A 25,781-nucleotide genomic window follows, 5' to 3' on the forward strand; every position below is an offset into this window, starting at 1 on the left:
TCTTGCTCTTTATTTGTTTGTTTGTTAGTTATTCATTTGTTAAGGAATACCCAGAGATGTCAGAAAAAGTCCATCAAGGGTCACTGAAGACAAATCCCAAATAGAAGAGGTTCCCAACCTGGCTGAATGTCAGAATCCCCCAAGGAACTTTATTTAAAAATCCTGGTTTTCTGGTGCCGCCTGGATCTACTGAATTAGTAGGAGCAGGAATTGGAACTTATAATCCATCCTGCTCTTTGGGCATGACCGTGAAAGGCACCTGTGTCCTTGCATTCCTGAGTGGGCTAGTTTGGGATGCAAACTTGTCTTCTATCAAAGCTTCCGTATGCTTTACATAAGCAAATGATCTGTTGGAGGTCACCGAGGAACTAAACAGTGCTGATTAATTCAACATTCACTCCTTCTTTCAACAAACAACTGCTGTTTAGTTAGAAGAATGGGCCGAGCAATTGTTGATGGACTGTGTCAAGCTGGATGATTCTGAACACTGTCACTGTGCCCTGTGAGTATATCTTAGAATATTATTTGTGCCAACTTGTGTGTGAACATAGGGGTATAATATTTATTGACATACAGGGACATTTTGTTTCTCCTTGCTCTTAAGATCAACTTCCGTCTCCTTCACCCGCCCTCTCCTTCCCCGCTTCACCCAGCTAGCATCTATGCAAGAAGCTTTTTACCAGATACCTCGGAATATTTCAGGATGCTCCGATGTATACTTCATTGTTGTAGCAAGTAACATTTTTCCTGCACAGCATCTACAATCGTGTTTGTAATTAATGATTCACACAGGTCTTTGCTTAGCATCAGTTTCCGTGGGTAGACTGTAAGCTACATGAGAAGGAAGAAACACACCTATATGTCCATAGCTGTATATTTAGTACTGAGCAGAGTATTCAGGATACAGGAAGACTTCCATAAACGTTAGCAGGTAATGATGATGGGGATGGTTGAGGATCAGAACCATCAGCTGCTCACTGTCTACATGACTGTGACTTTACCATCTCACTGTCTTCATCACATAACCTTCTCATTCCAAGAAGCTCTTGCCAAGGAAGCAAAAAGTCCAAATAACTTTATGGTTCATTTCAGGAACTTTCTGAAAGACCCATCAGCTTTTCAATAGACGGCATCAAACATCCTCTTCCACTCCAAGACACTCTGAACACCTCATCTCAATATCCTTCCTTTGTTTTGTTCACCCGTCCTGACCTATCATACATAATCCTTACCCAACTCCCAAGCAAGTCCCTGCGTGGAAAGACCCACCTTCAACACATTCCTAAATCTCAGTAAATACTGTGACTTTGCCCATCCCCAAGATGCTACTAAGATCCCACTGGGGTTGCTTATCCTCTTCCTTCCTTCATTAAGCAGTAAACCGAGGTTGTTCCGGTGACACACAGGAGAGGTCAGCATTCGACATGGTTAATGTCAACAAAGTGAACACAAGCCTCAGCGATGAAGTTGTGTCAGCTCCCTGCTCAAACACCATTTCCACAAAGAGGCCTTCCTTGCCACAATCTAGACACCACCTGTTAGATCACCTTCTGGCCACGTCCCTCCTCTCACCCTGATTTCCTGTTGCTCAGAGCCCTTACCACTGTTGGCATTTTAATAAGTATTCACTTGCTTATTGGTTATATTTGGATTCCTCTTCTAGAGTGTAAGCTCCGTGAGTGAAGGAAAAATTAAAAAAATGGCCGCTCTTAGGCTAAGAAATTCTTGGCTCTAAGCCTACTGCCTGCTTTTAGAACGATCAGCAGACCCAGCTGCCCAGCCCCAGGCCCACTGTTAACGCTAAAGCTGTTGACACTACTGTTTACTTTCACCTTGCTCGGACAATTACAATCACGTCTGGTGTCTCAGTCATTCCCCAGGAGGGGAGTCACAGGACGACACCCTCGGAGAATGACCAGCCCCCTCAGAGTTCCTCTGTGGCGCCAGATGAGTCTCACCAGATAAAGAAGGGCTCGGGCTGATGACCTTCCAGAGCACCAGGGGTCCCATGGTACCAGGCTGACCCATCAAGATTTAGGAGGACGTTCCACCAGAGACCCTTGCTGATCATGACCTCCTTTTATGCTCCCACCTGTTGTTGTCACCTTTCATACTCCAACCTGTTCTTCTATAGAATGAGTAAGCCCCGGCCCCAGGTGGGCTCACAGTTGTGAAGGCAGTAGACTGCTGTGAGTCTCCTTTGCCCGACAAAGCAATAAAGCTGCCTCTAAACTCCAGGACCTTGTCTCTGAGTCATTTGGCTCATCAGGGACGGGGGCCAATCTCTCGGCAACATGAGGGCAGGAACTCAGTTTTGTTCCCCGATGTGTCCGCATCTAGGATGAATGTGCCTCATTGTTGGGACTCAGGGTAGAGGGCCACGGAAGCTGCGTGTCCGGGCTGACTTAAGGTAGGACATGCAGGAGGGCAAACAGGTGAATGCTTCCCGTGTTTATGGCACCTTCATTTTTTCATCCCCTTTTACCATCACAACACCTTACATGTTGGCATGTGTTGTTCCCATTTTACAGATGAAAACTTGAGGCTCAGACAAATTGCTTCATACAGGGACCTAAAATACAGGACCCAGAAGTCGGTCCTCCAATAACAGTTTCCATATTCTGTGTGACCACCGCCTGGTACTTGGTCTGGAAAATGGAGATCACGAGAGACTGGTCACTTCTTCTCACAGGAGTCATGGGTGCCCAAGAGAGGTTACTCTGCTAAAATAAAATTAGAGTGTGCTCAGATGTAGCAGCAAGAAGACTCCTGGAACCGTCCATCAATTTACATTAGAAGAAGCACCTTTAATTCTTGGGTGTGTGTGCGTGCGTGCGTGCGTGTGTGTGTGTGTGTGTGTGTGTGTGTGGATGATTCTTAAGAATAAAGACAAAGTCCAGTTTGGAGTAATCCTCAATCCAAAGGGAATTTTATGCATGGAAATAGAGAATTCATCCCCTGACATGGCTCAGAAAGAAGACTGGTCCAAATCAAATCACAAGATGAGTCTCACTTTAAAATATGGCATTGGAAGTTTGACATGACTTTAAAAAAAAATAGCTAACACTTCAAAAAAACATTTAAAAAAAACTGCTGCCTTCTATAGGCAGCAGGGAAACATGAGTGCCTTTCTTTGGCAAAGATAACCCATAAGGGACGAAAGAAGGGAGGGAAGAAAGGGAATGAGAAACACGTTCCATTTCAGGAGAGATAACAGGAGGCTGAATTATCCAGATAATTCTCTCAATCCCCACTTCACTTTTTCAATGTGGAAAGAGCTTCACTGGAGACCATCTTGCTTTAACAACTGCTGTGCATAATTTAGGGGGAAAAAATCTACTAATGACCCTCCATTCAGAAGGTTTTAGAAGGAGCAGTGGGTGGCATATTTAAATAATAATGAAAAACCACCAGGCTAGGGGAAGACACAGATTACCTAATAGGCAGAGTTTTCTCCACTAATAATGACTTTTAGAGTAAGGATGTCAGAAAAATGACAGCAAGGATGAAAAGCCTTCTTCCCCCCAACCCCCTCATCTGATGAGATGATCTTTTGTGAAAACAAAGCGAAACAAACAAACAAAAAAACAGAATGGAAGAGGGGGATGAGACCCCCCCCCCAAGACAGACCAAGGATCATTTTCCTATCTTCCCACTGGAAAATGTCCCTTCTCCCTGTTAATGGGCTTTTTGTGTCCAATCTTCATCAGCTAGAAATCGCTATCAGCTGTAGTTTTGCGTTGAAACCCACCATGGTCTTCTCCTAAAGGGAAGAGACAAACTTAAGCAGAATTACAAAGCGACAAAAGTTTGCAGATGTTCTGTATTCAAAGCACCTGATTTCATCAGATTTCTCATTAGAAACAAGTGTCCCCATCAATGCAGGATAAAGCGTTCCTCTCACACCCGATGAATACAAAATGTCAGGGTGATTAGCATAGACCAGACCGCAAGGAGCAGACAGCACAAACAGCTCTGATAAGGCTCCTATCTCTAAATTTGAAGATACGCACAGGAGAGATTTATCAAATACCAAGCCCATCTCTCAAAGGCCTTTGGAGGAATAAATGGTATATTTGGAGGAAATAGATGGGCATGTGCATTCTGAAGTCCAGACGTGCATACCTAACCCCTCACGGACATCTATTTGAGGCTCTCAGCAAAGACAATCTGAATTCATTCTCTCCTCCGCAAGGTCTCCAACTGGCCCCTTAGAAAGGGAGTGGCTTCCTCATTAACACACACACACACACACACACACACACACACACACAGCAGTCTGCATTTTCCCCTGTCCTAATCTATCTCTAATTCATGTCACTTCTACCTGTGGAATACAGTTGTAATTTCTTTCTACTTGTCCATCTCCACGGTAACTATCCTCGTCCAGACAATCACCACCTGTCACCAGCAGCCCTGCAACAGCTTCCTAATAGGTGTCCCCAAACACAGGCTGGCTCCGCATCCAGCAGAGACAGCCTTTCAAATGCAAATAGGCCACCATCCCTCCCCTTGCAAAGAAAGGCTTTGATCATTTTCCGAATCCAAATCCTCCTCAAAGCTAGCACAAAATCCTTAATATGCCCTGTGGTAGGCAGACTAATGCTCCCACCCCTCCCCCAAAGGTGTTCCTACCCTAATTCCCAGAACCTGTGAAGATTTTATGTTTCTCACGGCAAAGGGGATTAAGGCTGCAGATGGAATTAAGGTTGCTAATCAGTTGACTTTGAGATGAAGAGCTTATTCTGGATTATCTAGGTGGGTTAAGTTTAATCACAAAAATCCTTAAAAGTGGAGGAGCAGCAGAAGAGTCAGTGTCAGAGTGATTTGATGTGAGACTCAACCCTCCAAGGCAGGCTTTGAAGATGGAAGAGGGCCAGGAGCCAAGGAATGCGGGCAGCCTGCAGCAAAACAAGGCAAAATAACAGGATCCCCCTTGGAGCCTCCAGAAGGAACACAGCCCTACTGATACCTTGATTTTAGCCCACAGAGACCCATTTCAGACTTCTGACCTCTAGAACTATAAGATAATAAATTTGTGTGGTTTTAAGCCACCAGGTTTGTGATCATTTGTTGCACCAGAAATAGGGAGTTAACACACACCCTACTAAGACCCTACAGAGGCTGGATGTTGCCTGGCTTTGTAGCTTCACTTGGTACCACTTTCTCTTCACCCTTTGCCTGTTTTATTTTCAGGTTTTCTCACACTTGTGTTGCCACACGTTCCTCAAAGATGCTGTCACCTCCCCCTTGAATGCTTCTCTTCCCCAGCTGGCTCCTGCTCATAATTTAGGTTATGGGTGAGTGACACCTGACTTTCCCATAACCCCCATCCTTCCTGACTCCTCACGGAGGATAGTCAGATGCCCCTACTTCATGATCCTTTAACACCTATAACATTCATCACACTGTTAGTACTTCTTCAAGTCCAGAGTGATGGACTCATCCTAGTTTGCATGGCACCTGTCTGGTTTTGGTGTGAAAGTCCCATCTCTCAGGAAATCCCTCAGGTCAGGGAAATCGGGGATGTCTGACCACCTTACCATCTGATCTGCCTTCCTCAGCAGCACAGGGCCTGGTGTACAGTAGGTACTCCATAAAATATTAATGAATAAATGGATCTAATGTTTCATCACCTTTTACTGTGCACACACACACACATTTCCAGTATATTTCCTTCCACTCCTGACCCTTCTATCTAATCATCTAAGTTTGTCATCAGCTCCTCCATCCTGAGTGGTACCCAGTTCTGTGATTATGCCAATTCCTTAAGGGCTATGTCCCCACATACTATCCTTCCCAGCTGATCTTCCTTTGTTCTGCTGTGTGATGAGATTGGGTACTTGACTCAATTTTTCAATGAACCAAATCCTTACTGTGTACCTACATCAAAAGCAAATGCTCAATGCTTTTGGATAAATTTCTATAAGGATCGAAATGTTCTGTGTGCTCAAAAATGAACATAAGTTATGATAAGGGTACCACCTTGGAAGAGCTGGTTCTTTGGTTCTGTATATGTATAACTGAATCGCTTTGCTGTACACCTGAAGCTAACACAACATTGTAAATCAACTATACTTCGCTTTTTTAAAAAAGTTGGTTCTTTGGAGAAGAATCAAGTTTTTCAGGTCTCTTGGGTGCTATTTTGCATCTTAAAAGAGGAATGAATTTGGAATTATGTGGCCAGGCATTCTCTGTGAGGGATTTCTAACCTTGAAGTACTCCTTTTTTTAAAAAAGCAAGAACTAAAGTATCACCCAGTGACCATGCTGTACAGTTTATTTTTTTTTTTTGGCCCCAACGTTCAAATTATATGAGAATTAGTTTCTGTTTTATCTGGGTAAGAATATGGTTTTCAAATGTTAATATTAATGAAAACCATGTCATGTATCTATTCAAAATTCAGACACCTGCTGAGACACATCCCTGGAGTTTTTGTTTTGGAATCTGTGAACTGGTTTCTAGTAAGTAGTTTCAGGGACTGCCATGAACAGCACCTTAATAAATTTTAAAGCATGGGAAGTTGTTAAGTAGTAATATGGTATAAAAGATAGGTAATCTTGATAGAATCCTTTTAAAAGCCCATAATTTGGAGCAAAGAGAAAGCTCATATCTGTTTGTGTGTTGGAGTAGGAAGGCACTCAAGAGAAGGGGTGGAGATCATAAAATGTTCATAAAATATTATGGTCAATGGCAAATGAAGAAATCTTGTTATTGTCACTGCTAAATCATATTTTACCCAAAGGTATCTGACATGTGGGATACAGACTTCCTGGATAAAAATGTCCTGTGTTGCCCAGACCTCACATAGCATAAAAACAAAGTGTGAGAAAAAAAATCTTGCTTTTCTGACCCTTCATGAAAATGCTACCACTTAGTGAGTTGGCATGAACTGGGATTGAGAGAAGAGCACGCTATCTTCCTTACAAGGACTAGCTGGTACCGGGAGGGTGCTGGCCCACCAGGAGATCATAAAGGCTGTCTCTGTAGGGATGCTCAAAAAGAGAAAGAAGATGTCCTCTCAATGCAGGATGCTTTTTCTATGATACTCTCTGCTACTGCTACTTGAAAACATTTTCTGGAGATGGTCTTGTAAAGATACACGGTACTGAATGATGATGGAGTCCTTCCTACAACATTTGTTGATTAGAGAGAGAAAAGAAATAAGTGGTCCTGGCTGCCTCTCAGCATGTGACCTTTAGCCCGCATGCCTGCCTCTGCTGGGCTGCGTGGAGGAAAATGGCATCCCCTCCACACTCTGCTCAGGGACTTACTTCTGAATCACTTGTGTTCACCCATGCATACACTTCAACTTCCGTGTGATCTTGACTATCTCAGCCCACCATATATTTATGTCCTCATTCTGTCATTTGCTCATGTTTTAGGTTTGCTTTAAGTGGGGTCACCCTGGTACAACCTTGGCTTTCCACAAAAATGGCAATGATTCATATCTCTTACCTTGGATGCCAGTCTCAGAAACCGTCCCTGTTGGGAAGGCAAGATGTGGACAAGACTTGGCATCACCACCTTTGACTCCAAATGCACTGCTACAGAAGACCATTAGACATCACTGGGTTGTCCTTTCTTGGTATTTTGGGAATTGAGGAAAGGGGGACCAATATGGCAGAGGGTCTATCTCTTGAGAAATGCACAGCTTTCTAATACAGATAAATGTAAAGTATTTCTTGAATAGCTCCATGGAAAGAAATTGTTCAGTAATAAGAAGTGCCCTAAACTTTTAAGATTCGATAAAATGGTCCAGAATGAAAAATGCTCTTCTTAATGCAATTTTAAGTTCCTTTAGGATAGGGACTGTGTTACAAGTTGCCTTTAATCACAAAAGAAAATGAGAACAGTATTTGCACATAGTAGACTTTCAATAAATGATATTTATTAAATAGGATATTGATCAAATATGATATCACTCTGGCTAGACTCCAAACATCTTTGAAATATTTCTTCTAGATCATTTTCACTCCTGGGCTAAAGGATCTTCCGTGTCCTCTGTGACCCTCTCCTGCAGCTACGCATCTGGTCTTGCCTGCGTTGCTACCTTATATTTGCATGGTGCATTCTGCTATGAAAACTGCATCTGATTTTCACACAAGCTCTTTAGGGAATCTTACAGCGTTCACAGAGGAGGAGGCTGAGGCCAAGGGAAGTTTGGAACTGGCAAGATCTCACGGATAGTATGTGGTGAGACTGGCACTGGTACACCGGATTTAGACTCAAAATCCAACCCCTTCAGGTGGTTATAAATCCAGGCCGGTGCATCTCAACTTCTCTGAGACAGTGTCCTCATCTGGAAATGGGACTAAGGAGAGATAACAGTTACTGAGCCCTCCTGATTTGTTGATCCATTTTCCATATGAGAAAATCAAAGCTCAGAGAGGTCAAGAAGTGGCCACCCATGAGAAACTGGCTTCAAAGATGGCAGCTTGATTCTACGGTCCATCTCCTCCCCTCCCCTGGCTCACTGCTTCCCTTATCCATCACTCACACTTACTGTGTGCCTGGAAAACCAGGTGATGCACGTAGAGTAATGATAGATACATAAAATATCACAAGGCAGGTTACATGTTTTTATGACATATTTCCCACTTTTATTTATTTTTAAATTTTCCAATTTACTACATTTTTATTATGATGAATAGGGGTGGTTAAGAAAATGTCAGTCTCCCTAGATGCATTCACCAACAGCACATCTCTACAGCTTCTGCCCTTTGCTGGCTCTGTTCTCTGATAAAGCATCTGCTTAGAGAGATTCAGGAAGGAGACAGCAGCCCACAGTGCCAAGACCTTCCACCTGGGACCCATACAAATTCAAAAATGAGAACATCCGCTTCCAAGCCATCGTATCCCATCCTGAGTCGCCTTTTCCTGAAATTAGCAGAACCAAGTCACTCAGTCCACCCTGTGTGTTGAGCAGTGTAATCAGCAGCAGAATCCAATAGCAGAAATTGATTAAACCCCATCACAGAATTCCCTAAACAACTTTCTCTACAATTAAACCATTGTGTTGAAAAGGAATTGGGTTAGAAATACTAATAGGTATACTCAACTGAACTGTAACATTACTCGTGAGACTCTAGGATGACACTGCTTGACAGTAATAGGAAATGAAATCATCTTAATATTTACTCATCAAGTCAAGTAGATCCAGTCTCCAGAAGCAAACAGCTCTCCCTCTCTGATCGCCAGGGGAAAGATTCTTCTATCTAGGGTAGAATCGGAGTACTTGGCACACATGCTACCACTCCCCCTTGCTGTACCCCTGAAAGACATTGCTAATCAATCACAGCACTCTCCTGCTGAGCTCAGATGCATTCTTCTCAACAAAACTCCAGGGAGCCTTTACGAATCAGAATTGGCAAGCAAGAAGAAACCTATTTGCCTGCCCTCTGTCTAGAGTTTTATTTCACGAAGCCTTGACACAAAACTCCCGATGACCCAATCCAGACACCCAGATTGGAGTGCCTAAATCCACGGAATGTTGAACCTCATTTCTCAGGACATAATGACCATTCTGGCATACTCCGCTGACTTTTAATAAAACGACTTCTCTTGAGTAGCTGACAAGCTGCCCTTATCTTCCTCAGCATTTCTCAATAACCCTAAAGTAACGCGTGCATCGCCTCTCTGAGTTCTTTCCTTCTTTAATCAAGGCCAATCTATTCAACCGTTAAAATCTATCTCTAGAAAAATTCTTCTGAGTCGAACCATCACATTTTCTACTCCACCATTCTGAAAATAATTTTAGTTCACTTAAATTGTTCTCTAGCCCCCAGGATATTAAATAGGTGTGTCCTTCTGACAGTTAGCATAAGGTGGTTCTCTTTTATTTTTCCAACAAATGAAAAGATAGCAAATCATCTAGTGATACAAAAAAAAACCCATTTTTCTATTGATTGATGAATAATGAAACAGACAGGTGATGTGTATTTCTTTTTTGAGAAAAACTCTCCAGGTTTCTAAGCATTCATTTATAAAACGTATTTTAAAAACCAAGTGATAATGTCTATGAGATATAAAATTAAATATGTGTCACTTATTTTAAACTTAATGAAACTATTTTAAAGACTCAACTGACCAAATGGTAAAGATCTTATTGGCTTTGTCCAACAGTTCATGAATCAGGCAGCATCCAATCTGTCAGACAGAAAGGAGCTCTGAGGAGGTGGACAGACCGAATGACTTTTATGGGCAGAAAGGAGTGGGAATCAGGAAGCTATACTCCACCAAAAAAAAAAAAAAAAAAAAAGCTGATTGCTTACTGCAAGGTTACCTGCCTTTAGGGGATGGGTGAGATACACCAGGCAGATAGTTAACCAGGGCGGACCAGGCAAAGCCTGATTGACTGGTTTAAGATTCCACTTCTGGGAGAGCCAAAGCTTAGCATAAGTGACTCCATTTGGGGCCTGCTGTCTTATTTTTAACATAACATACCAAAAAAAAAAAAAACTGTATCCATTTCTGTTTTTTTTAATTAAAATTTTAAGAGTTTTCAAATGTGCAGAAATGACTGAAACCATTCCACAGAGACAACCCTGAAAAAAAAAATCAAGAATGAAAAACTAATGAAGAAAAATTAAACAAATGATGGAAAAGGCTGTGAGGCAAAAGAGAAGTTAGGATGATAAAGAGAGATTAAAAAAAGGAACTGAATTAAAAAACAGACTAGAAATGGAGAAATCTTAGGACTGAAAAACAGAAAAATCAAAGGCAAAAAACATCTTTAAACAACGTGCAAGAGCGTACCGCAGGAAAGAGCTGTGAGGGCCCTGAGAGCCTGAGTGCCTGAGCCGGGAGTCAACAATGGAACACAATGAACACCTTCTGTAAGACTTCCAGTGACTGCTGAGGTCCGCTGCAATGGCTCACGCTTTGGAGGGGGCAGCTGATACACTGACTTGTATACGTTGCATGATTTTTATAGAAAGAAGTGAGTGTCCTCAAAGAAAAATAACTTATCTTTCTGTTCTTCCACATCTGTTTACTTTTCAGTCCATGTTATGGTTTATGCCGACTTCCCCTTCTCTAAACCTCTGGAATGTTTTAAATAAATCACTAAGATAGTAGACTCCTAAAAACCGAATGGCTAGGGGTGGACATTTTCTCTACCCGCCCTCCTGGCCCAAAACCACCAACGCAGCCCTGAGGAGCCCTAATTGGCGTGTGTGTGTGTGTGTGTGTGTGTGTGTGTGTGTGTGTGTGTGTGTGTGTGTGTGTGTGTAATGGCACTCATGTCACTCCATGTTGCGATATAAACATTTTATAGAGAACTGATGTTCAGAGAGATTAATTTTTTTGTTGTTTTTATTGATTGATTGATTTTAGGTTTATTTATTTATTTTAATGGAGATACTGGGGATTGAACCCAGGACCTCATGCCTGCTGGGCGCGCACTCTACCACTGAGCTATCCCCTCCCCCGAAATAAATGAGTCACAGCCACAGTCACTCAGGCCTCCGACAGGCAGTGCTAACCCCACTATCCCTAACAGTGCTGCCTATTAAGGTAGCTTATAACTGCCACTCCACCTTTCTAGTATATGCCTGAAGCATTCCTATGTTCGGAAATCTTGACCCCACCCCACCCCCAATAGAGAGTGTAGAGTCTGACTTATGTCTTGTAACTATTTGCCCCCTTTGTTTGGCTTCAATGCCTCCCACAGTGACAGGGACATAATAAGCGCTCATTAAATGCATGTTGATTGGATTTAGCTCTCCCTGCCTTGTGCGTTGCCGTAGAAGTCTCTTAATATCACTTTCATAACTATTGATTCAATTATTCCTCCTCACATCTTAAGTGAAGCAGGCCACCCCTCCTCCAGGGCATCCACACATTCTCCGGGTCTCCATTCTTCTTCCATCTACATCTAACAAAACGAACGGTTTCCCTGCTACCTCTCACCCCACCGGCGTTACAGGAACTGCGGCGACGGCCCTATCTCCTGCAGGCATCGCTGTATCTCCTCAGCAGCCTGTTGTAACACAGGTGACAGAAGTATTAAGAATGTCAGACTTCAAAGCATGAGGGACTTATGTAAAGCAAATGGTGCCATCCGAGGTAAAAACCGGTGACAGCAACAAAGGGAAACGCAGGAGCCAACACGACTGCCGCCAAGTGCACTTGAACAGGGGAAGAGGAACTACTTAGCCATTTCTGGGGCAAAGCAGAAAATCCAAAAACCAAACCAAAACCAAACAAAAACAGCTCTGTGATTCCTGCAGGACTTAGAATACACGGTAGTGGTCACCGATGCACTGAAGAATGGAGCAAATGGATTTTATGCAATGTTGACTAGATGATGATGGATGGATGGATGGACAGATAGGATCCTGGCGCTTTTTCCCATCCCCAGCCAGTGTCATCCTTCCTCCCAGACTATTTCAACATGCCTCTTAAAACTATTGTCCTTGCTTCCACTTTGCCTTTGTGCAAGCCATCTTCAATACAGTAGCCAGAGTACTATTTTTAAAAACACAAGTATAATCACATTCCTTTCTCTTTCTGATTCTTTATTGGCTGTCCCTGGTACTTAGAATAAAATCTGCAATCTGGACTGAAGGATGGGTCTCCCCTGTCCACTCTTTCAACATCCCCATATGCCTGTTCTGGCACTCTGTTCCAACCCCACTTCTTTTAATTCTTCAACAGCCCTACCCCCAGAGTCTTTTCTCTAGAATGTCTCAACTTAAATATCAATTCCTTGATCACTCAAATTAAATGACCAGGCTCTGCACAGACTCTTACAGCATGCTGTGTGTTTATCTCACAGTCTGCATTATAACTCGTAGCTATACATTTATTTGTATGACTATTCGCCTACTATTTGTTTCCTCTGGAGACTATAAGCCCCATGGGTCCTGGAAACTTGTCTTGTTATCACTGTTTCCCCGGCAGCTAGAACCACGCCTGGCACTGAAGAGGATTCAGGGTGTATTTGTTGAGTGCATGAAAGCATGGCTCCAGTCACCTGTTTGATACAGGGAGAGAGCAATTCCTGCAGAGAAGAGATGAGGCCGAGGATCACAGGGGTGATGGGGCGCCAGTTCTGACACCTCACCTCTGACCACATCCCTGATCAAAGCTCTCACAGGTGGAAGAGAGGGCTTGACACGTACCATCAGGGACTTGGAGCTCAGCACTTTGAGGGATGCTGAGGAGGATGCAAAGATGCACAAGACCTCTCAGGAGCTCGGTGCAGCTGTGGCACCAGCCGGCTCTTCAAAATCACGTCTGCAGAGCCAGATTTAAGCAAGGAGCTTGCAACCCGAGTCAGCATCCACCATGCAGAGGTAGGACCATGTGCTCTGCATAACAGGGTCTTTTTCACTTTAGACTGAAATAGATATAATCCTTCTTGACTTCTCCATCCCCACAATTCTTTATTAAATATTTATTTAAATAAACACATGAATATTCAAAGCATTAATCTATATATGCATATTTTATATATTATATATATATATATATTATATATATAACGTGTAAAATCTCAAAGACACAATTTAGTTTCTTGCTTGTTAGTCCTTCACCTTTGTTTTTTGTTTTTCTCAGAATTGAACTTCAGTTGCAACCCAGTTAAAACTTTGATGGGAAAGTCAAACCACTTTGAGGCACCAGGCCTCACAAGGACTTGGGGCAGTGGCTCTTGGTGGCTCCCTATTGTTCCTTTACCAATAAGAGTCTTTGTTTAAAGTGAGTCTCTGGTAACCAGAAGGAATGCTTCCGTTTTCATTTTCACAGTGAAGCATACTTCATGTTTCTTGTTCTTTCTCGGCATGGAGAAGAGGAGGAAGGAAAGCTCCCTAGAAGGCTGCCTTTAATTCTGCCACTCATCTACCCCACTTACTTTCTAGGTGATAAAAATAACCCAGACATCAGCTGAGAGCTTCCGGCACCACAAGCCTCAAATTCTTGTTGAAGCCTCAAGTCCCTGCCCCTGTTTCCTGGATGACATGCCCAGCCCTGGGGGCACTGCTGACCCAGGGGCCCACACATGCAAAGAACTCAGTGCCCTGGGCAAGAGTTGAGTCCAGACTTGGGTCCAGCCTAGCTCCCCCTCCTGCCTGCCGTCTGAGTATCAGTGACCCACGGAACCTCTCTCCCATCGCTGGCCCTCCAGTGCTCGGTGCCTTGCCTCTTCCACAGCCCACCAAATACCACTGCACTCCTTTCAAGCGGTTTTCCAATTCTGCTTGGTGCTTCCTGTATATGGACTCTCAGTCTCTCTTGTACCAGCATGTGCAGAATTTGCTCTTTAAATGTCAACTCTTTAATAAAAGTATCGCTATTTTTTAAGAAGTTCCTGCCCAGTTTTGCATACATCTTGTACTGATAAAAAGACCAATGTCAAAAAAAAAAAACCAAAAAACCAAAAAACACATCTTCTCATCTGGGAAACAGCAGAAACTGGCAGGACCTATCTCACTGGTCCTTGTGAGGATGGAATGAGGCGATGCACACGCAACACTTGGCGCATGAGCAAATGTCCTGCACTGTAGCTGCTACCTTCAGGAGGACTGAGGACGACATCTGTTCTCCACCGCCTGGACCCAGGCAGGAGCTCAGCTCTTTACATAACGTCTGGAAGAAGCTAGCTCTCAAAAACATTTTAAGTGTTTTGAAGGAAGAGGCTAGCTTTCCTACTGGGGGTCAGAGGAAAGGGGCAGCAGAGTGGACGACTGGATTATGACAAAGCAAATGACTTCAGGTTGAACTTTCGTATGAGCCACTGATTTCCTTGGGACCCCTCCCCTCGCACGGTTATCCGGTCCCCGCCCACCTTCCGGCTGGATTCTTGTGGCTCGCCCCCCCTCTCCGCTTAATCAGCACCACCACAAGGTCGTCCTCAACTAAAACAGAGCAAGCTTTTTGCGACTCTCTTCTGCTAAACTGATCGCTGCCAAAGTTCTTCTCTCAGAGTCCCACTCTCCATCTCCACGGCTTCTCCCAAACAGACATTCTCTCTCCCCAGAAAGGAATTTTTATGCCATCTTCACTAGAAACCTGTGGGTTGCTACTGTCGTTCTCATGATCGAAGTGGAAATTGGGGCTGAGAAAGGTTACGTAACCTTCCCACATCTGCAGAACTGATAAATAGACAGCCGAGAACCGAATCTCCATTTAATTGTCTCAAAGTCCGTGCTGTTTCCACTAGGACTGCTGCTTCCTTCGCTTGAATCTACGTGAGCCACTAGAGGTCACCCAGGGGGTCTACTGAGCACACACAGCCAAAAGGCCCACAGCTTGCTTGGCCCAGCAATGCACAACTTTTATGAACTTCTACCATCAAAATTTTCAGAATGTACTGGAGTCTATGGTCCATAAAACCAGACTGAGAACACAATGCATGTAACAGAGTTCTCTCATCAATGAATTTATGGACATAACAATGATACATGGGACTGGAGAACCAGCAGAACCCCAATTTCCAGAATCTCTAAACCCTTGTCAAGAAATAACATGACATTCACATCAGATTAGTCAAAGGGAGAGGTTCTGGAATCCTATTAGTCTCAGAAATAATTTCTTGCACCAGAATCCACGAATTCTGAAGCTCCATTTTCCTTGGGGGCGTCACCGTCTCAAAGAGCAGTGGGCTCTTTCCTAATCTGGCTTCTCCCTCTCTTCTGTGAGCTCCTTGAAGGTAAAGACTCCACCTGACTCACATTTCCAACCTCACTGCCTAGCGCCTCTTAAGTATTATGGGCAAATAAAACACAGGCAGCTAAGAGTAGAAAGCCCAGAAAACAATGGGCTGGCTGTAAGTTAACACCAGCCATTTAAAGAAGTGATTTGGCGCTGTGTGCCCAAAGTCAGAGAGATGCTTATACCCTTTGACTGTGTAAATCCCCTCAGGGCTATATCCCCAGGAAGTTATCCCCTAGGAATAAAATGCTCCAGATCCTGAATAGTTAACTCCAGGAATCATGGTATTAGTGAAAAGAATGGGAACTTCCTAGATATTTCATGATAAAGAAGTGAAGCATCATCCTGCCAATGTAGTGTGTGACCCTCAAAATTATGACTGTAGGGAGTGACAGAGCAACATGAAAAAGAAAACCATTCAGGCTGAAGCTGAAGAGGGTAGAAATGATAACACCAGACCACAAGCCCCGGCGCTGGACCACGCATCCGGACAGGGGTGACAAGGAGAAGTGGGGGAAGGAATTCAGCTGGTTCGTGGCAGTGGTGCATATCAGAATGATTCAGGCGCAGGTAAACCTGGTTTCCTCACCACCTTAAGAGTTATTTGAGCGCTAAGTTTAAAATGGACACAAGGAAGGTCAGGGAGGGCTTGGAGTCTGTTCTGAAATGGCAGGCGGGCAGTTGGAGCGGAGCCCCTGAGTGAGAGAGCCCAGCTTTGCATGCGAGATGTGGAGCGTCCCCTTTCCGGAGCCAGACCCGCACCGGCTGGAGCACGTGATCATGCTCGCGGCCATCTGCTCGGGGGTTGTGAAGGCAGCCGTGTGTCCTCCTGCCTGGATGCCGGGGAGGACACCGATCACTAGTCAATCTGCTTGAAATCGCCTCCGATGATTAGTGTGTAATGACTCAGGTAGGTCATGGCCAGGGACGTTTCTGTTATTAATGCATTCGCAGCTGTGAACGGGCATCCATTCTGCAGAGCGAGGTTTATGGACTTGGTGGGGAGAGCCTGGCCCTGTGGCATGTAAATGGTCATTTCTAGGGGAGCGAGCACTCTGAGAGGGAAGCACACTTCGGGGAAGGTGAAGAGGGCCCGTGAGGAAGGCCAGCCAATTCACAAAGAGAGAGAGAGGGAAAAAAAACTAGCTTGGGAAGATGGAAGAGAGGAATTTACCTGTGTTGGCAACAAGCCTCTCCCACATCTGAGACGTATCTAATCATACATGCACTTGGGGCCCAACATGTATTCCTCTCTGTGATTGGCTGGTCTACAGTAGTTAATATCACTTGTTTTATTTGCTTAAATTTTATCTTAAAATTTTATGACGAGTTCAGGGCCCCGTGTCTGTTCCCTGTACTATCCCTGGCACCGAGCAAGAGTCCAACACAGTTAATTTCCCATAGTTATTTGCGGATGAAGGAATGAATGATGACATTACCAGGATAAGAATGTTCACTCACACGTCAGTGTCCTAGCACCTGAGTGCAGTGTCCCACAGTACAGTTCTTCAAGATGATTTATCCTTCTTAAATACAGGGACTGAGCTCCAGTGAGTCAGCCAACTTGCCAGTTTGCGAATACACGCTCACACGTGCATGCACGCACACACATGCACCCCTCGGTCAGTGGGAGAGGACATTCCTTCTCAGAGTCGTAACTGTTCTGAATAATAACAATAGTAGTCATTACCACTATTTATTTAATGCTGCCTGTATACCAGGCACTGAGTTGGTGGGTACTTTCTGAGGCAAGAATCCTCATTTGGGGAAATAATTCCTTGAATTCAAAACAAAGTAGCCACATGTGTAAAAGAAATATTCTGGCTATCAGCACTTGGATAGAGTTTATATTTTTGTTCCAGAGCTTCTTAAAAGTCAATGAAATCTGTAACCTTTGTTTGGAGAAACCAAATTCCTTGTTTCCATAACTTATGAACCAGTCATTTCACCAAAATCTGCATTTGTCCTTTGCAATGTCCAGCCAGTGGGGAAGGTTCACCAATGTCTCAAAGAAAGAAACCCTCTTATTACAACGTTGAATAAAAACAGCGAGTAGATCTGATCTTCAGCGTAAGTGAAGGGATTTAACAGAAACCCCAAGTCATTGTTTTCCTGGGGTCATTCAGCTGGGAACTGGTGAACAGCCAGGATGAATACAAAGATTTCACCTCTTAGGTGTTTGAGCCAATATAAGAAGTTGCAGGCAAAACCTGCTTTTATGTCCTCTAATTCTCTAATGCAGCCTATAAGTATGGATCAAACATGCTCAATATCGACTTATTAATACAGTGAAGAGAAAGCAGAGCGTCAGCACTGCATTAGTCCCAGGCCCGCGTGGTGCGTTCCCTTGCCCAGGAGACAAGGGGCTCATTTCTGCCAGCAGGTGGGGGCGGGGACCAGCACTGCCGGTCGTAACTCTTCAATCTCCGTCTTGCTGAGATAATGATCGCTCCCTCCAGCCGTCTCTTCTGTGGCCTAGTTTCTGTCTTGTTTCTTTACTAAATCCCAAGTTGGAAGGGGCCTTAGTTACAGACGATTCCAGTTCAATTCCTTGTTATTATTATTTTTTTAATGAGGAAATTCAAGTCACATTGGCCAAATACGTTGTTGAGAAGCACACAGTCAATTCATAAAGCTGCGCCCTCTTGAGTTTTTCAAAGACTGATCTAGACTGGGAGGTGGGGCGGAGGTGGGTTGTAGTGGGTTATGGACGACAGGAGAATGGTTCAAAGTACCAACAGCGTGATCATCTTCCCCAGCACTGATTCATGCAACTCAATCACTCATTCAAAATAGGTGCGTGTTTCTCATTTTAGGGGTGTCAGGGATACGGCGGGAAGTGAGACAGACACGCACCAGGCCTTCAGAGATCCCCCAGCCCAATGGAGAAGACAGATAATACATGAGTAATAAATAGGATCGTTAGAGTCACAGTGAGTGTCACGGATTTACACTGGGGAAGTGATGGAGAGTAACAAGGCAGGCAGTGGGGGCCCCTTCAGGCTCCTCTCTCCTTTATCCCAGGTCCTTAAATCCTACGACCACACAAATCTCCCTTATAACTCTCATTCCTTCTTCTCTTCCTCTATTCTACCAATAAGGGAGCAGAAGGAAATGTTCCTCTTCTATTCTCAATGTTCTTCTACTTCTCTGCCTATGCTCTCTTCTCTCCCCTCCCACATTCATATACTCACTACATCAAAAATAACCCCCCCGAGTTCCTAGTTCCGAGTTCCCCAAGGAAGAGAAGGAAGAACTTCTCAGAGCTCTGCTCTGCAGCAGCTTATGACAGACAAGAGACGCACAGGCACAGGTGAGCAAGAACGTCGGGTGGTAATTGGCAGTTGGTCAAGTGACAAGACAAACAGGAAGGTCAGTGAGTTACCAAGATGCCCTCTAGACCATGGGACTGCAGATCAACTGGCATGGAAGCCACACTAGGCTTGGTCAGCAATGAAATCAGTGCTCCTATGTTGCTCCCGCTCTTTCTCCCCCTCCCTCTTGAATTCCAGCTGATGCCCGATCTCTCCCATTTCCAGACAAGCTGCTGACTTCTTTACTCGAGAGAATTCCACCTCCCTGGGTGACAATCATTGCTCTTTCTCCTCCTGTTCACCCTTGCACTGCTCTACCCTTAACTGCTCCAGCAAGCTCCAGATTTCAAAAGGATTGTCATGGGGGTCAACCTCCTACACTCAAAAGAGACTTAGCTTTTTCTTTATCCTCCAAAGGGAAATCAAGGAACTCAAGTACGCAGGGGAAACTTTCTTCATCAGGAGGGTCTTGACAGAGGTCTACACAGCACAGAAGTCTCTACCATGAGAGCAGAAGGCAGGGTGCCCCTGCTGGTGAGACCGAGGATAGCAAACGCTTGGAGTCGGGAAATAGACACATTTGAAGGTGGAGAGCAACGTGCCCAATTGGAATAGAAAGTATTTAGGGATTCTCAGAGAGAAGGTAAAGTGGTAGGTAGGGACTAGCTTACTGAGCAAGCAACTTGATAATACTCATGCTTCAGGACTATCAGTCCTTCAGTATACAGAGTGGAATCCAGGGGAAAGTGGCTTTAGGCACGATGGCCGCATAGCAAGGCGTTACAGCCACGTGATGGAAGAGTCTGCAGAGCGGTAAGCCAACCGAGGGTTTGGAAGTAAGGCTTTTAGAAAGCCCAGATCAAAGACCCACTCCTCTCTTGGTGGTGGATGAAGAAGAAGACAAAGTCAGTGATGACTGAAGCTTGGTGGGGTGCCCGGAAAGAGAACGGTGTCCTTGGGTGAGTGAGAGGGTTTGCTCTGAGTTTGATGTCAGGCATTTGGAGTCAGAAGTGACAAGCAGAAGTCAGGGATGGGGTACAGCAACCTGAGCCACACATGGCACTGGAATCCAGTAATGGATTTGGAGCCCGTTGTTCTAGGCTGAGCAGCTGACAAAGCAGAGGTGGAAGCCTTGAGGAAGAACACTGAGCGGCAAGCTGAGGAAGAAACCAGCCATCGGGATGACCCAGACTGGTCTCTGGTCTAATGTCGATTCTGTTTCTCCCACTTACATCATACTCCATCAGCAGGTGAGATGCACTTATTTATCTGTTCACTGCCCCCTCCATCTCTCCATGCGATCACCCATCACTGTACCCAACAAGTACTGACTGTCTGTTACAGCCATTACTGTAGTAGATGCTGTGGATATAACCAGAGCTTATATATTATTTAACAACCAGCATAAACTAGGCAACAACCAGTTAGAATGGACACATGCTGGGGCGTTAGAGGATGGTGCTGGAGGGTCATTAGCCCTTTAGCTCTGGAGTAAGGGTCCCTGCGGGGGGACAAGGCATATGGGATTGCAGGAGGAGAAAGACGCCTAAGGGCTTGGGACACCATGAGTTTACCAACCCATGTCTACACTGATCCCTATGCACTGATTATCAGTCTGGGTTTGAGGATGGACAGTTCACACCTGGCCCTTGTACTCAGAGGGCCATTAGTCTAGAGATGCCTCATCCAATATGGTAGGCTGTTACTAGTCACATGACACTGCTTACATTGAAATTAATTAAAAACAAATAAAATCACAAGCTTAATTCCTCAGTTGTAGCAGCTACAGGTTAAATATTCAATGGCCGTATGTGGCTCATGGTTACCATACTGTAGAGTACAGATAAAGAATATTTCTATCATCACATAAGGCTCTATTGAATGGCATTGGATTAAAGACAAAGAGTTCCATTAATTTTTGCTCACTTAATGAATTAATTATAACTTTGATACAGTGTGCCATGAAAGTAATCAAACAGAAGAAAGAGGTCAAAGGAAGGCTTCCACTTGTAGGAATTACTCTAAGGCTGAAGTTCAACCAACAACCCTGCTACTGCTGGCCTCCTCCAGCTTTCCTTCTAGCACACAGATCGCAAAAGGATGCAAGGAGCTGGAAGCCTCCATAGACGTTGGGTCATGCGAGCTAATTCTGTGCATCACACACACCGGCCAGTCGATGTCCAAAAAGGCCCCATACGCATGGGACATTCTGGGAAAAAAAATAAACAGCGAAAGATAACCAAACTTTGGAAGCAGGAAATGATTTTCTGAAGCCAAGAGAGGCATCAACATCAGGCTGTCTCAGACCAAAGTAAGATATTAGCTACAACAGCAGCCCAGGCACAGCGTTAGATCTGAGCAAGCGCCACCCGCAAAGCGACTGCTCTCGGAAAAACCCCACGAGAGGCTGGCGTGGTTTCCTGACCCACGATGCACCATGCACGGTACTGGTGAAGAGGACACAGGGACCAGGCATGAGGCTCAGTGGAGAAGCCAGATCATCTGCTTTCCTGGTAACCAAGCAACCTCCCAGAACTCCATCTACATTCCGGGAGAAGGGATTTGTTGGCTCTGGAAGCTGATCGTGGTTTCACTGTGCCAGGGAAGCTCTGATCACAAGGGGAAAATCGGAATCTATTAGGCACACAGAGATTGGGCAATAGCTCTAAATATCCCCAATGAGGAGGTTTTCCATTCCTTCCTTTTTAATTTTTTTTAAAAAAATTATCAGATATCTGCACACTGGGTTCAGAGCAGCAAATTAATAATTTTTTTTTCTCTTCCGACTGCAATTGTAGATATGGAAATACCATATCGTAACGTGAGTTCCTTACAACACGGTACTAATAATCTCAGGGACCAGAGCCTCCCCTAGGTTAGAAACTTCAGCCCCAGTCTAGGATTGGAATGTGAGTTTCTTTCTGAGAAGCAGTAATTTGTATCACGTTGAGAAGGTAAAGAGAAAGTAGGAGGGTCACACTCAATCAGAGAACCCATCCTCAGAGCCCACCTTCTTCCATTCTTACCCTGCCTGCTCCAGCACCACAAAGGCACGTAGGAGAAGGCGGCTGCTTGAAACAGGACCAGCTAAAGCAACACACGCAGTTAACTTTACACCAAACTGATCGGAACAGCCAGCATGCCAAATGGCCCCCTCCTCAGTTCACTTACAGAACCTCCCAGTTTTCAGGAAATGCTACAGCCTGAACTTCAAAGGCATTAAAGGATGGATGAGGCATGTGGGGAATTAGACATGAAATTTCCTTTATTATTGGGAACAAAAGCTGTGGGTCTAATCTCCTGTGTGATACAAGCTTTAGCTGATCAGGGTTACACTAAGTCATTCTGATGTAGCCGGCGCCAAATACACCATCTTTTTATTTCTTTCTGTCTCCTCCTCCTCCGCCCCGCTCCCTTCGCGTATGCAAATGCCACAGCAGGAAGGGGAGGCTTGCGATGCCACTGAGGGCAAGAGAATTCCCTTTGATCAGCCTCTTCCGGGCCTGGAGTCCCCCAGCCTCCAATTCTACCTGCCACTTTATGATATTTGATGTATCAAATTAGTCTCCAACACTCTCAGAAGGAGAATACGTTATGAAATTCTGAAACCTATGAAAGGAGATGCATCTTGGAGAAAATAAATATTTCCTTAAGTTGGCCGTTTCAAATTTTGATACGTATTGTTAAATTATTACAGATTTATTCACAAAACAAGTTGTCCGCCGACAGAACCACTGCAGAGGAGAGCTTTTATGGAAACACAGCGCATCACTGCCACGACCCCAAATGCTGGTGAAGGAAAATAAGAGTTGGGGAAATTGGACAAAATACTGCTAGCTTCACCAAAAATAAAGTCCTTGTGTGCAACGAGAAAGGCAGCCGGCGGAAAGTGCTTACTTGCTAAAAAGCAAATGAAATTTCCAAAATCTACCCCAGCATCTTAAGAGGACAGAATTTCTTGTTTGCAGTAATTTTTGGATAGGAGTGGCGTATTCTGGCCGAGAAAGTGCAAACTGAACTGTTCTCAAATACCTTGAGAAATACACCATCTCACTTTCTGGTCTGTTTGCTGCATGCACTGGCTGTGTGAGGCCCTGTGCCTGGGAGAGGGGAGTGCTGTCTCCTGATGAGAAAAACTCCGGGAACAAAAAGAAAACAAAAGCACATTTAATTTAACCCCCAGGCAGTAATCAGCAGGTCAATGCACCATGGACACTTTGAGACATTTCCACTGCTCTGGGGGGGTGGGGGGTGGGGTTCTACCCAGCAAACCCTCTTCTCATCTCCAAATCCAATGCAGTGGAGCAGAAAAGAAAGACACAGGCAGGCAGCAAAGTGTTTGTGGGAACCCCAGGCCTGCAGAAGAGAGCTTTTCATCGCAAACACAATCAAGGCAATGGATGGACTGATGTAATGAATGCTCAAAAGCGGTTGCACTTACTGAATGCTGCTGAGTCCGATCAAGGAAGCAGTAAGTTCCACTCGCATGAGTTCTTTGAGCAGTTTCCTAGGGAGGAAAAGAAGGGAAGACGTTAACGCTGAGAAATGCACCCTTGAATTGGGTCTGCATGCTTTCTGTCATAGTAACATCTGGTTAACCCCTAAAACAGGCTCTTGATTACACTGTGAATTCAACAAAGATCACGGTGATAGACAGTGATGGAAGTGATTAAGATCAAGTCTTCAAATGTATCTTCCTTGAGTGCTTTCACACTCCAGTTAGGGAGGGGTTACTGTGTTCTCTATTTCAGAAGAGGAAACTGAGGCTCAGACAGTTCAAGTAAGTTGTACAAAGCACACATGTAGGTGGTGGGGCCTGGATTTGAACTTGGGCGATCGGACACGAACTTTAGAACCACCCTGCTCCACTCCTGTCTTACACAGCGAGCTCTTTGTCACAGGATGTTTTCGAGGAAAGATGTTATTCGGCTCAGAGATATTACTGTGGAATTTCCTGCATGGAGTCAGGCAGGATAAAACCAAACTCTAAATTTCCTTTCAACTCTACAACTCGAAGAATCTGTAATGCTCATTCCCATGACAGCTAAGGTTCAAAGTGACTCCCTTTTGCACTGAATAAAACCGTGATAGAAGGGGTTCCATCAATAATACATTTCATAAGCATGGCTATCATCTCCCAATCAGAAGGAGCAAGATTCATTTTCATTAATATTTAAATAAACCAAATATCAGCTGAACTGCAAATGGCCACTATAATAAGCATATACCTCAGGGAGTTGGGGGAAAGGTCATCTTCAACCAGGAAAATCAAGACTTCATAATAGATCTCAAAGAGGCACACGGCACCTAGTCCCAAAGAGAGTTGGGGCCCTGACCTGCTACTGCTCGGGAAGAAACTTCAGCAGCAGAGATGGGAATGGCTTGCAGCGTTCTAGAATCCTGATCCAGCTCTCTTTCAATCCCTCCTGTAAAGTAGTGACACATCTTACACTCAATGCAATTCACAAGACTCAGAGCTCAATTACACACGTTATTTGCAGATACATGTTGAAAAATGTGCCCCCCTTCTTTTTAATATGATGAACTTTTCTTTTTTAGGGGAGAGCATGAATGCAGTCCCCCACTACCACAAATTATGCAGTCGAGTTTCCCACATTCGGGGAAATCGCAGGGGTCAGCACATCCCGAGGGCAATGCATAAGCCTCGCCCTGGGACAACCCCCTTCGTGATCGTGGTATCTCCCCTGCCAGGTAAGCATGAATCTTTTTTTTTTTAACTTTACATTTGGTGAGTCCACTGGTGTTAATAAATTAGGACATCCGATAACATCAAGTGGTTCCAAAATATTGGAAGAAGAAACCAGTGTCTGGAGATGCCTGAGGGTACAGACAGCTATGACGTAGTGAGGATGCTGGTAATAGTGCACATCCATCTATAACCAAGGCCCTACGGGGGCTTCCTGGGACAGCCCCCGCCATGTCCTCTGCCTGCTTCTTGTCTGTAGAAAAGCTTTAATCTTCCAGGCCTGCCCTGAGACAGAAAAGCCTGGCCCAAGAATTAATGATGGAAAGGACGTGAACATGCCATGACAAAAGCAGTAGCTGGGCCAGGAGAACGGGTAACAATTTCAACAGTAAGTCAGCCATATAACAGTCCCAGAATATTTAGTTCCTCCCTGAAGTACGTAGATAACAGTATCTGATGCCCATTCCTGAGTTAATTTACACATACTAAAACCCCCACCAAATGGAAGAAATTAACAACATGAGGACCATGAGCATATAGCCCCCAGACCGGCCGGAACCTGAGAATTGATAATGTTAACCCCTGTGACACCGCCCTGTCACCTCACCATCAACCAGTTGGAGAATTGTGCACGAACTGATCACACAGTTGACTCCCCTCCCTTACCTTACCCGTACAAACTTCCCTGGAAGCCATCAGAGAGTCTGGGTTTCTTGAGTATTAGCTGCCCTGGACTCCTTGTCTGGTGCCTGCGATAAACCCTGCACTTTCCTTCACCGCAACCCAGTGTCAGTAGATTGGCTTTACTGTGAGTGAGAGAGCAAACCCAAGTCTGGTTCAGCAACACGACCATCCATCCAACCTTCCTTCTTCCCTTCCATCTTCCCTTCCATCCATCCATCCATGTCTCCACTATCTCCTAGCTTTGTGACCACAGATAAGTCATTTAACCTTTCTTTGTCTCAGCGAAATGAAAATAAACATAAGTACCTACCTCAATGGGTAGAGGTGAGCATTAGGAGTTAATATTTGTAAGGCACTTAGCATTGTGCCTGGCACAAAGTCAACACTGTTTAAAATTTTATTCCTATTTGTGAGGCCTT

At 44.5% G+C, this 25,781-nt stretch overlaps 1 protein-coding gene and 1 non-coding gene across 2 annotated transcripts in view; both read right to left on the reverse strand.

The window, feature by feature from the left end:
• RBFOX1 (RNA binding fox-1 homolog 1) overlaps window positions 1-25,781 on the reverse strand; it is a 1,384,890-nt gene that overhangs the window by 1,127,209 nt on the left and 231,900 nt on the right. Inside the window, exon 2 of the mRNA XM_072942257.1 lies at window positions 23,413-23,478. Coding sequence (XP_072798358.1) covers window positions 23,413-23,478 — 66 coding nt within the window. The remainder of the gene's footprint in view (window positions 1-23,412; window positions 23,479-25,781) is intronic.
• Window positions 24,528-24,691, reverse strand: LOC116284144 (U1 spliceosomal RNA). The gene has a single exon (XR_012061373.1). It is a non-coding gene; the product is annotated as a U1 spliceosomal RNA (small nuclear RNA).

The sequence above is a fragment of the Vicugna pacos genome, chromosome 18 (genome assembly GCF_048564905.1).
Source record: "Vicugna pacos chromosome 18, VicPac4, whole genome shotgun sequence".
NCBI lineage: Eukaryota > Metazoa > Chordata > Mammalia > Artiodactyla > Camelidae > Vicugna > Vicugna pacos.